Raw genomic sequence first — 11,217 nt, 5'->3', positions numbered from 1 at the left:
CACTTCGTCCTATGCTTGTGTTTGTCCTGTTAGCTTTTAGCAAACAAATAGTTGCGTAATTATTCCATTGGTAAGAAGCAACAACACCTGCCTCTTGTTGAACATTTTAAAAAAGCATAACCTTTTGCAATTCATTAATGTTTAGGAAAAGCTGTCTCTGACCTTGCTTTTTATCTTGATCGCACACCTTTTTTTTTTCACACCATTTTCGCAAGGTAACATGTTTTTTTGGCGCCTTGTTCTGTACCTTCCTGTGTCTAAGCTAAATTTACAGGAAACAAGATAATGATCAAAATCTTTGCGGCACCAGTTTGACACAAAGTTCATACCTCTGCCCTAATAAATATTAGCATATGAGTAATTCAGAAATTACATTAAAATACAGAAATTCCCAAGAAATACACAGTGCATTATATCAAATAGAATCCCATTGGTGATCTTTATTGATTGAATTGTTCAAATACTTCATGCAAATCATCATTGGTGAAGACAACAAACTGCCTGTGAGTATGTCTAATGGGACTGAATATTTGAAATGCCTGCCAAATTTGGTTGCTTAGAATTGTTAAGTTCATGAACAAACATGATAGGGAAAATGTGATACAAAATAAGCCTGTGATCTAATTTTCAGAAGTGTATTCTGGCTCAGTAAATATCTTCGAGGCAGTAAGTGTATGTTGGGATCTGAGAGTATGCCGACACCGTCAGCATAGTTTTCAGTCGACTTCCTCGATAGTTGGGCCAGAGGAGGAGCCGCCTCCAGCTCCGCCGGGGAAACCTCCGGGCATCCCTCCTGGCATCCCTCCTGGCATACCGCCCTGGTACAGCTGGGAGATGATGGGGTTGCACACCTTCTCCAGTTCCTTCTGCTGGTGATCGTACTCATCCTTCTCCGCCGTCTGCAACAGAAAGCACAAACATTTCACTGTCACAGAAGCTGGGTGGGTTGTTCTGCATTGTGGTTATCTATTCCATGAACGTGATGTGAAAGAAACATGTAGACGATTGCTTCACATTGTTTACATGTTCAAGGACTCTGCCCTGCTTTCACAATGTGCGCAAAAGAGGAACCATTGTCATCAAGACGTATAGTTCAGTCAACAGTGTTTTTTACCTGGTTGCTGTCTAGCCAGGCAATGACTTCGTTGCACTTGTCTACGATGGACTTTTTGTCCTCGGGGCTGATCTTGTCTTGGAGCTTCTCGTCCTCCACAGTGTTCTTCATGTTGAAGGCCAGAGACTCAAGGGAGTTCTTGGCTGTGACCTTTTCTTTCTGGGCCTCGTCTTCGGCCTTGAACTGCTCCGCCTCCTGCACCATCTGCTCAATGTCCTCCTTGCTCAACCGCCCTGTGAAATACATTGAATACAAAGCTGAGTACCTTCTTATTATTATTTGTACTCTTTGTTCATGTGGAGCTATCCTCCAGCTGTGTTGACAAATAAATCGGCTTCTGACTTAATCCATATTGAATATGGTTCCCTACCTTTATCATTCGTGATGGTGATCTTGTTCTCCTTTCCAGTGCTTTTGTCCGCCGCCGACACATTGAGGATGCCATTGGCATCAATGTCAAAGGTCACCTCAATCTGAGGGACACCTCTGGGAGAAGGTGGAATACCGGTCAGCTCAAACTTGCCCAGGATGTTATTGTCCTTGGTCATGGCTCTCTCACCTTCATAAACCTGAAAACAGTGACTCAACTCAGATCATTTTTGCATCAACATCCACTTTTAGAAGTAATTGTAATACACGGGGAGAGCAAACTGTTATTTGTCTCGAACTACCTGAATAAGCACACCAGGTTGGTTGTCTGAATAGGTGGTAAAGGTCTGGGTTTGCTTGGTGGGAATGGTGGTGTTCCTCTTGATAAGGACAGTCATTACTCCTCCAGCAGTTTCGATTCCCAGGGACAGGGGCGTGACATCCAGCAGGAGCAGGTCCTGCACATTCTCAGACTTATCACCGGCCAAGATGGCTGCCTGCACGGCTGTAAACAGTAAAACTAATTGTGAAACTAATTCCATCACAGCAAGAACGCTGAAATATAAACCACCTAATCATATTTCAACAACAGCTTTTATACTAAAATAGGAACATGAGTAAATTAGTATGAACTTAAATTATGTAGAAATACCCACCTGCACCGTAAGCCACTGCCTCATCGGGGTTAATGCTCTTATTGAGGTCACGGCCATTGAATAAGTCCTGCAGCAGCTTTTGGATCTTGGGGATGCGCGTGGAGCCGCCAACCAGGACAATGTCATGGATCTGGGCCTTGTCCATCTTGGCATCCCTCAGGGCCTTCTCCACGGGCTCGAGGGTCCCACGGAACAGGTCTGCATTGAGCTCTTCGAAGCGGGCTCTGGTGATAGAAGTGTAGAAATCTACTCCTTCGTAGAGAGAATCGATCTCAATGCTGGCCTGAGTGCTGCTGGAGAGGGTGCGCTTGGCGCGCTCGCAGGCCGTGCGTAGACGACGCACCGCTCGCTTGTTGGTGTTGATTTCCTTTTTGAACTTGCGCTTGAACTCAGCTATGAAGTGGTTAACCATGCGGTTGTCAAAGTCCTCACCCCCCAAGTGAGTGTCCCCGGCTGTGGACTTGACCTCAAAGATGCCATCCTCGATAGTCAGGATGGACACATCGAAAGTACCACCTCCAAGGTCAAAGATAAGGACATTACGTTCACCGCCAACCTAAAGGAAATGGTAAGAATTACTAACAGGAGCATAAAAGATGTTAAGGTGTGCATCTTGTGACTAAGTCACCTTTTTGTCCAGGCCGTAGGCGATGGCTGCAGCAGTGGGCTCATTGATGATGCGCAGCACATTAAGCCCAGCGATGACTCCGGCATCTTTGGTGGCTTGACGCTGGGAGTCATTGAAGTAAGCAGGAACTGTGACAACTGCATTGTTGACAGGCTGGGAAGACAGTACGACCTTGAGTTAATAATGTGTGTGTGTGTGTGTGTGTGTGTGTGTGTGTGTGTGTGTGTTCAAACTGTTCTACTTTTTACAATCCGTCACCACGTTGCGAACATTAACAAGACTTTTTCTCACAATGTGTTTCGAGGCAGAGGGAAGTGCTCGCTATGATGCGGAGGTCTTGCATTTGAGAGTCAGTTAAGTGTAACAGGTATAAATACTAAGTTGCAGTTTGTCACTGCCACCTTTGTAAAAAACAAACTACCTTTTGTTTTTTTAAGAACAGGATTGTACTCTTATTGTCGTCTACCTTGCCGAGATAAGCCTCAGAAATCTCCTTCATCTTGGTGAGGACCATCGAGGACACTTCCTCGGGGTAGAAGGTCTTTATTTCACCCTTGTATTCAACCTCCACCTTGGGTTTGGATGAGTCATTCACAACCTTGAAGGGCCAGTACTTCATGTCCGACTGCACCACGGGATCGTCAAACTTACGACCGATCAGACGCTTAGCATCTGAAGGAGATTTAAGAGGCAGAAACAAAAAGCAAGACACTGTCAGTCACGCGTTACTTTGGATCACTGCTTCTGAGCCTGTTGCCTTTTAGGTGTCGAAGTCCTCACCAAATACAGTGTTGGTTGGGTTCATGGCCACCTGGTTCTTGGCGGCATCTCCGATCAGCCTCTCAGTGTCTGTGAAGGCCACATAGCTGGGCGTGGTCCTGTTTCCTTGGTCATTGGCAATGATTTCCACTTTGCCATGCTGGAAGATGCCCACACAGGAATATGTGGTTCCCAGATCAATGCCTACTGCTGAGCCTTTAGACATCTTACAATAAAAAAAAGAAGCAAGATGAAATAAATGCGTTTGTAATTGCATCCCTTTTTGTGATGGACAGTAATTGTTTTGGACTTGGACTTGTGTTTCCTTGCAATATTAATAAAGCAACGTGTGCACACCTGTATTGCGTCTACACACGTGCATATCCACTGTGAGTGTATATGACTGTTCCTGTTACATAAGTCTGTGCAAGGTGTACGGTCACATGAGGCTCAGTGGGTGGAGTGGTGGAAAAGCATCAATGGCTAAACCGCCTCCTGACACTTGAGACCAAACAATTGGTGGATGTCACACTGCCCTTTAATTCTCTCTCCACACGGTTTCTCTCTCCGCTCCTCCCTCAGCAACAGTGAAACGTGATGTCCTGCTCCTGGAATAGTGATCAGAGCGTCTCTGTTCCGACAGCTGGCTCCAAATAGCTTACTTGCCATTTCTATAATAAGCATCAGCGTATGGCAATGAATGGAAGGTGGCTAAAAATGAACAGATCATTTATCAGTGACTAGTGGGCGAGACTGTTTCAAATTCAGAAGAACCACAGCTTCAAGGCGCTGGAGAAACTGGTGTTAGATTTGCGAAGAACTCAATAAAAGGCGATTCAACTTTTTTTTAAGAGGCGGAGAAAAGCACAAACACATATTGCGCATTCATATTACATCAAATCACAAGAACAAAGCTGCGTCATTTAGGTTTAAAGATCTTTGGATCAAGCGTCTTTCCGCTGCATGCTCACAGGGTGACAGTTGAACTCTGTTCCCTATAATGTCCCAGAACGGCTTCAACTATTTCAGACTATTGAATTATTGCTTGTTATCTAGTTGTGTAACATAGAGCAGAAAATGCTGACTCTGCTAAACTCTGACAGTGTTGCTTCATTGCCTGCCATACTCCCAATTCTAAAAGTTCTCATGTGCAGTGCAAAAAAATACATTTTGGAGCTTGAATATAACAGCACTGGGTCCTGTGTCGAAGTGATGCACACGTGGAGGCGGTTTGTATTTGTGTCTGCCTCAGCCACTTGGTAGAGTTAATGCTATTCAGCTTCATTTGGCTGAAGCAGTCCTGAAGACCCACTGACAGTTGGGAAATGGAAACAAATAATCCAAAAAAAAAAAAGACCGTGTGGTTCATCTTACAGATTCTGCTTCATCTTTTCATGCTGTTGTTTGACAAAAACCATGCAGGCCTCACTTATTTGGGAATACCTCTCGTCGGCACATTAGGCTTTCAAAGCAGCAAGCAAGACGGACTATGAAACCAGGCTGAGTGCAGTGCTACTTAAGGGGTTACCTTGTGCTGTCAGATGATCAAGATTTGAGAGTTTACTGAGTTCTCCCCTCGCACACAACACTCCTGACTTTAAAGATTCTCCCGAATCTTGACTGAAACTCTGGCACATGAATTTCCTTGGGATTAATATAGTTCTGTCTTATCTTGTCTACTCCTTTCCCTATCCTGGCCGGCGAACTAAGAGGTCGAGTGTCTCTGCTTCCCAGTGTATATAAAGCGCTGTGCGGGCAGGGAGAGCCCATCGGGGTGTCAGGTGACTCCACCAAGGAAAGTTCTAGGCCCATGTGTCAGCTCGCTGACTGGATTTCCTTGAAAGAAAGTTTGCTGGAGGTTTGATCCCCAGCTCCTCCGCTTCACACTCCCTTAATGAAATGTCCATGAGCAATACAGTATCCTGCTGTGCTGCTGTGTGCGACCAGTTTAAAAATGCTGTGTACATTAATGCATTTATGATAATAAATGTAGTTCATCCACACGGCCTTAACTACAGCATGTATTGATGAATATAATACTTATGGTTGTAAAAAGTCACCTACTTTTGTATCTTTCTGCATTCCTATACTTTTTTTTTTATCCTAGTTTATCTATTACCTGCATTTGGTTAATAATATTTTTTTTTTAAATTCAGAGCATGAATTAAAATAAGTGATGAAAGCTAATTCTAACTCCCTAAGGTAAATAAGCCAACATGAATATTGCGAACACCATAAACAATCGACAGCAGTTTTATTGAGGTATACATTTTTGGTTACATACAGTGTACATGTTTCGTTCTCAGTTTAAAAGACAGCAGTGCAGTCATTTTCCTTCCCCTTGAGACATGGTCCCTCTGCCAGAGCTCAAAAACTGGGCGTCTCTTCTGTTACGTTGGCCTCTCCGACACAGAGACCATCTGGCATTAAATATAACTGCAGTTCGTTACAAACACCACCTGTTGCGACACGCCAGGTCTTAGTTTTCACACACGCCTGTTGGTAGTTGTTTTCTTCTTGGAGTTGAATATTGCATAATCCAGAATACAAATCCTCTGAAGCGTGATTCCTATTCCCTCCAATGATATTGAGCGTACGCTTTTTATGATTACGGCAGTTAAGGAGAGCAAACACAATAACTCACAGTTGGTGTGGGTCAACTGTCGTCCAATAAATACTATACATTTATAATAAACAGCAGTAACTGATCCAATAAAAACAAGCAGCCATCAGTGTGTTTCCCTCAGGAATAAAAACAATCAAAACTCTAAACAGGGATTAAATGTCCCTGGTTACAAATTACAGTTTCATCAGAGACTTTGCAACAGGTATTTAAATCGTAGCTTTTACTTTAAAACAAGTAAACTACGGAGTTGATAAAGGAAGTTCTCTTCTTTGCTCTTGTCCGTTTTACAGCAAACATTCATATCGTCCCACGCGCAGCGCTTGCAGTAGTTGTACAAATGGCGCTCTGCTTTCTTCAGCGTGCTGTTCAGTTCCAGTGTTCCCTGAAGGCTGCACAGAAAGGCAAAGGTTCAACCGACACATCCGTTAACCAAAACACAATCCGTCTCCCTGCGATGGGACGTTCAAGTCCGAACAAACCTGCTGGTGAACTGGATAAGTTGTACTTCGTCTCGGCACCGCAGCAAAGACTCTCTGTTTTCCAACAGGATGGCTGCACAGATGAAGAGCTCAAAGGTGAAGTCGGTGTTGATGGCCTGCAGCTCCGACTCTGAACTGTCCTCTGCAGAGACACATCGGAGCATTACGGTCAGACATTTAATAGAGGCGACCATCCCTCCATATTCAGCCGTGTGTATTCTTGCCGACTTCAGCTCTTTGTTTCACCTGTGCTGCATGTTTGCGCCAGCCTTTCCTGATAACGCGCTCGGTTTACTTGCTGGGAGATAAGCTCCAGGTGGTCACAACTCAAGATCTCGAACAAACGTAATGCGTCGCTGTGTTCAAACTCCCTCTGGAAACCCAGCAGCAGCCACCTAAAAAGGACGCACAAAGGAAATGTGTGTGTGTGAACAATGACACGTGTAAACCCATAGTCAGACACAAGAGAATACAAATAGAGAATGGTAGCAAAGATCTGTGTCGATATACCTGTGGCAGAAGGTGAAGCTCTCCATGCTGTCTGTGACCAAATGAGCATAAAGCGAAGGATCCAGTTCCTTCAACAGGGCGGCCTCCAGCTCTAAAAGAGAGCAAACACTTTCTGAAGCTTCAGCTGCAGAATCTAAACTCAGAGACTGTACTTTTTAGCAGTGGAATCTGTAGTCTGTCAGTAAAGTCTGTTCATCACAAAATAGTTGTTCTGGATGGGTTTTATTGTATTTCTAATGCCTTTTTGTCTAGTTGAGGCCCTTTTTTGTGGGGGAATTTTGTTTGTATTTTCGATTTTTCTTATCTGAATGCCTGATTTAGCATGAAAAATAAAAGACTTTTAGGAATCTGTACACTCTCTATCACTCTAAACACACCACACTTAAATATAACGGGCCCGTTGATTGTATATACTGGAATTATTTGTTTTCAATATCCTTGTTTCGCCACTAGAGGGCCCAAATATTTTGTTTGCAATTACGTTCAGGAAGAAATCTCATTTTACAACATGTGTATCTTGGAAACATAGTATTTTTTGTACACATCAAGTTGCATTTCTGGTCGGTTATCTGACCTATTTTCCTGTGCAGACCATCCGCCCTGAAGTCCTTGGAGAACTTCTCCATGTAGCAGGAGAAACTCCAATAAGCGTCAACCTCAGAGTTGAGAACCTCCAGGAACCGGCTGCACAGGTCATTCATTCCTTGGGCATAACCGACCTCTGGATCAACAATCAAAGAGAAATGATGGACACACACACACACACACACAACAGTTAGTGTCTTTAACGGGGCAACACGCAGCCTCTAATGCTGCCTGATCTCGTCAGTGTCAATAATCCCGAGCGGGACGGGCTCATTCTTGACGATTACCTGGATGAAAAGCAGCATAAGTGATGAGGATATCTCTCAAAACCAACAGGTTGGCTGAACCTTCACCCCTGCAGAAACAGAAGTGAGCAGAATTCGTTGAACACTGCTCATATCGATCAGATTTCATGCGCACCATAGTTAAGCTGGTCTTGATAGTTATGGAAATAATGCACAGAAACATAGGATATACTAGTAATACTAATAGTATAAGCGATGCAAATGTGCAAGCTTTCAAATGTAATGTCTGGGTGCTAATTCCCACATTCGTGTCGAGGGTCAGCAATCACATCCAACACACTATCACACAACAATGGCTGACGATCGCTCACTGATAGTAGCTCAGGTCTCGGTTGGTCCTCGCCACGTCTTTGTCGATGATCCGTGTGGCTTCCCGCAGCTCCTCTCGGTCAAATGTGACTCGCTCAAACAATATCTGGCAACGGGAAGTAAACGTAGAGACAAATATGCTGATTGGGATCTCTGCGTGGACCGCTGTCGTGGACTCCATGCTTCTGAACACATTTGATCTGGTTCTGGCACTAGAAATGGGAATAGTATCGTTAACTTGTGTCGGTTCGTTCTGTTGAAGCTGCTTGTGAAGTGTCACGATCTGAATGCACAAAAGTATCAGTTGTTCCTATAAGAGCACACACTGCCCAGACCTGATGCGCCTTATTATATATCCTGTTGTGTAATTTCCCTAAATACACTTCAGTCCTCACCCTTTAAACACATAATAACTTCTATGAAACAACGACAACGTGAACATATTTAATGGAACTGCAGATCCAGAAGTGTATTGAGTAGAAAAACACAACTACAAAAAACATAACATTGAAATCTAAATATTATATTTATACTACCACATATTTAATTCATCTAACCTGGGCCTGAAGCTCCAAGAAAGCCAGTCGGTCCCTGACCTCATCAGACTGGTCCTGGGTCTGCTGCTGGGCCAGTGTCTGCCTCTGGTCAAAGTACCCGACTGCTGCCACCAACTCAGCTGAAATGAAGACAGGATCATGCGGTCATGTGTGTTTTAACCAAAGACAAAGGAGTGCAGGGGAGAGAGAACAAAAAACAAGAATGAAAGGTGGAAACGCTCGACTCTTTAATGCGATGTTTGAGCTTTTACCGTCAGTGCCGTTGAGGTGCATCCGCACGGCCGAAGGGAGGAACTGCTGCCACTTTGTCTTCATGACCCGGAAACGTACCAACATCTGCTCCTGCAGCAGAGAGCGCTCTAAAGCCGTGGAGCTGCACGGGTACATCCCAAACAAGAAACGCCACGCCAGACCCCGCTCAGAGGGACACACACCACCTGGACAGGGATAAAAAAACAACCAAACTTGTGATCATTTGCAGTGGTCAATATAACTTAATCACCAGTGTTTTTCAATCCAAAAGGTCATTTTGAGTCAACACACAAAGCTCCAACAGACGTGCAATAATCACAGCTTTTCATCTGTGAAAAAGTGGGAATCTGATCCAAACTTGGATGAACTTTACCCTGCTTTCATCTGGCTTTCAGACGTCTTATGTAATGTTTCACTCTGCAGGTTCTTTAATCTTTGGTTTCCATGTTTTTGCAGATGGAATGTGCTTAGAGGTCAAAAGCACAAAGAAGAAAAAAGAGGGTGAGAGGAGGGGGGGGGGGGTTCCTCATTCCTGCTCATGGATGATAGATTCAAAGTGATGTTTTGCCCCATCAGCGAGAGCTCTTGCGTGTCGATGTTCATCGTCCAGTGCTTGGTACTAATCAACATGCCAACATAGTGCCAGGACAGGACTGGTGGAGTGGCAGTCTAAGGCCATGTTTACGGGCTGCTTTCACTTATTTTAACATCCTCATTTCTCAGCTTCAATTCATGTTTCAGCCCGGCGGCTGAATCTCATGTGACCGTCTAAATGGTATTTCTGGCTTTATCTCGGAAGTCACACTGAGGTTCTTTGCTGGAGGGGGTCAGACGTGCGATGCCATGTTAGACTGGAGACAATGGCTCGAGTGTAGCTCAGCTGATGCCTTGAAGCGGCGCCTCACTTCCTCTCCTCTTTCTCCATAGGAACGCTCACTGATGCCTCCACATTGGTGGATGCTTCTGCACACATCCGATCATAAGACGAATGCACTGCAGCAGCACAATGAAGCCACATGTTGATTATAATTATACTCTTTTTATATACACATTCTTTTTTACTGCTATTTTTTAAATTTTTAATCTGTTTTATTATCGTTCTACTGTTTATTTATATTACCTGATTCTTTTTATCTTATTACTTGTGAGCAGTGCTGCTGTGATCCTGTAATTTCCCCCACTGAGGGAAAATAAAGGCGTATCTTATTTTATCTTATCTTAATCTTTTATTTGATTATTTTTGTCCAGAATTATTTCGGGCCTCAGCGTTCAGGGTGAAAAAGCAGATACATTATTATACAACTGCATGCAACAAACCTCCATGTCATATCATACAATATTAATATAGATATTTATAAATAATCTTTCAAACATAAATTTCAAATGAGAAAAACATATTATAGGATAACCTGTTGTAACCTCAGAATCACGAGTTTCTACTCTTTTTTTTTGACAGAAGTTGGCTGCGAACAGGTATTGCATAAAGTTAGACAGACAGACAGACAGACAGACATATTTACCGTTTTTGAAAATGTGCATCCTCAGCCGTGACTCGTCGACCCTCCCCTCGGCGTCCATGACCCCGGGTAAGGTGAGTCGTGCTCCGCACGGAGCCGCAGCGCTGACGCGGACACCTGGTCGGTGACTACCCGCTGAGCTCGCCTCCTCCCCGGCTGTGTGCTGCGGGTCCTCGTGGTTGGAGTCTTCCATCGGTGCCCGCAGTCGTCGCGATCTCACCACGAACAGGTGAAGCAGGGCTGGCCAGCGGATAACTAACTTTCATCCTCCTGCAGACTACTGCTCACTAAACAACTTCCCAAAAATTAAAAAAAAAAAATTTAAAAAAAAAAAAAAAAACCCGTCGGGAGCTGAAACCAGGCAGGACTGACTTCCGCCAACTGGAGTGGACTTGTTCCAGATCACAACACAACTTGTTGAATGACTTTCAGCGAAACCATTTCCAACCATTGTTGGATGTCATCCGGCCAGCTGGGAGTCACGTGACTGCACCTTAAGACCCGCGTGTGGGCCACATTCCAGGTGCCAAAGTTCACGTTGAGTCTGCGAG

At 44.2% G+C, this 11,217-nt stretch overlaps 2 protein-coding genes across 2 annotated transcripts; both read right to left on the bottom strand.

The window, feature by feature from the left end:
• Window positions 1–425: 425 nt before the first annotated feature.
• On the bottom strand, window positions 426–5,225 carry hsc70 (heat shock cognate 70). Its single transcript, XM_068569118.1, has 9 exons — window positions 5,055–5,225; window positions 3,548–3,752; window positions 3,234–3,439; window positions 2,768–2,920; window positions 2,140–2,695; window positions 1,786–1,988; window positions 1,485–1,683; window positions 1,115–1,347; window positions 426–899 (listed from the first exon to the last, which is right to left on the bottom strand). The coding sequence occupies exons 2-9, from the start codon at window positions 3,750–3,752 to the stop codon at window positions 717–719; spliced, it is 1,938 nt and encodes a 645-aa protein (XP_068425219.1). The 5' UTR covers window positions 5,055–5,225; the 3' UTR covers window positions 426–716.
• Window positions 5,226–5,775: 550 nt separating this feature from the next.
• Window positions 5,776–11,203, bottom strand: si:dkey-238d18.4 (TBC1 domain family member 15). The gene is made up of 10 exons (XM_068569127.1): window positions 10,670–11,203; window positions 9,149–9,334; window positions 8,898–9,016; window positions 8,343–8,446; window positions 8,014–8,081; window positions 7,716–7,862; window positions 7,142–7,232; window positions 6,878–7,026; window positions 6,632–6,773; window positions 5,776–6,541 (listed from the first exon to the last, which is right to left on the bottom strand). The coding sequence occupies exons 1-10, from the start codon at window positions 10,857–10,859 to the stop codon at window positions 6,373–6,375; spliced, it is 1,365 nt and encodes a 454-aa protein (XP_068425228.1). The 5' UTR covers window positions 10,860–11,203; the 3' UTR covers window positions 5,776–6,372.
• Between the last annotated feature and the right edge of the window lie 14 nt (window positions 11,204–11,217).

This window comes from Clinocottus analis, unplaced genomic scaffold, assembly GCF_023055335.1.
Source record: "Clinocottus analis isolate CAN_PGR_092001 unplaced genomic scaffold, fCliAna1.0.p SCAF_9, whole genome shotgun sequence".
Classification (NCBI taxonomy): domain Eukaryota; kingdom Metazoa; phylum Chordata; class Actinopteri; order Perciformes; family Cottidae; genus Clinocottus; species Clinocottus analis.
Note: the sequence above shows the minus strand (reverse complement) of the source record. Positions and strands in the feature narration are given on the sequence as shown.

What these genes read in the sequence shown, in the direction of transcription:
- hsc70 (XM_068569118.1), bottom strand. Translation starts at nt 3,752, where the DNA reads ATGTCTAAAGGCTCAGCAGTAGGCATTGATCTGGGAACCACATATTCC. An exon ending in GGCAGTGGCTTACGGTGCAG is followed by an intron (nt 1,989 to 2,139) that starts GTGGGTATTTCT and finishes TACTGTTTACAG; the next exon opens with CCGTGCAGGCAGCCATCTTG. An exon ending in CACCATCACGAATGATAAAG is followed by an intron (nt 1,348 to 1,484) that starts GTAGGGAACCAT and finishes TGTATTTCACAG; the next exon opens with GGCGGTTGAGCAAGGAGGAC.
- si:dkey-238d18.4 (XM_068569127.1), bottom strand. Translation starts at nt 10,859, where the DNA reads ATGGAAGACTCCAACCACGAGGACCCGCAGCACACAGCCGGGGAGGAG. An exon ending in GCACCTCAACGGCACTGACG is followed by an intron (nt 9,017 to 9,148) that starts GTAAAAGCTCAA and finishes TCTTCATTTCAG; the next exon opens with CTGAGTTGGTGGCAGCAGTC. An exon ending in TTATGCTGCTTTTCATCCAG is followed by an intron (nt 7,863 to 8,013) that starts GTAATCGTCAAG and finishes TTGTTGATCCAG; the next exon opens with AGGTCGGTTATGCCCAAGGA.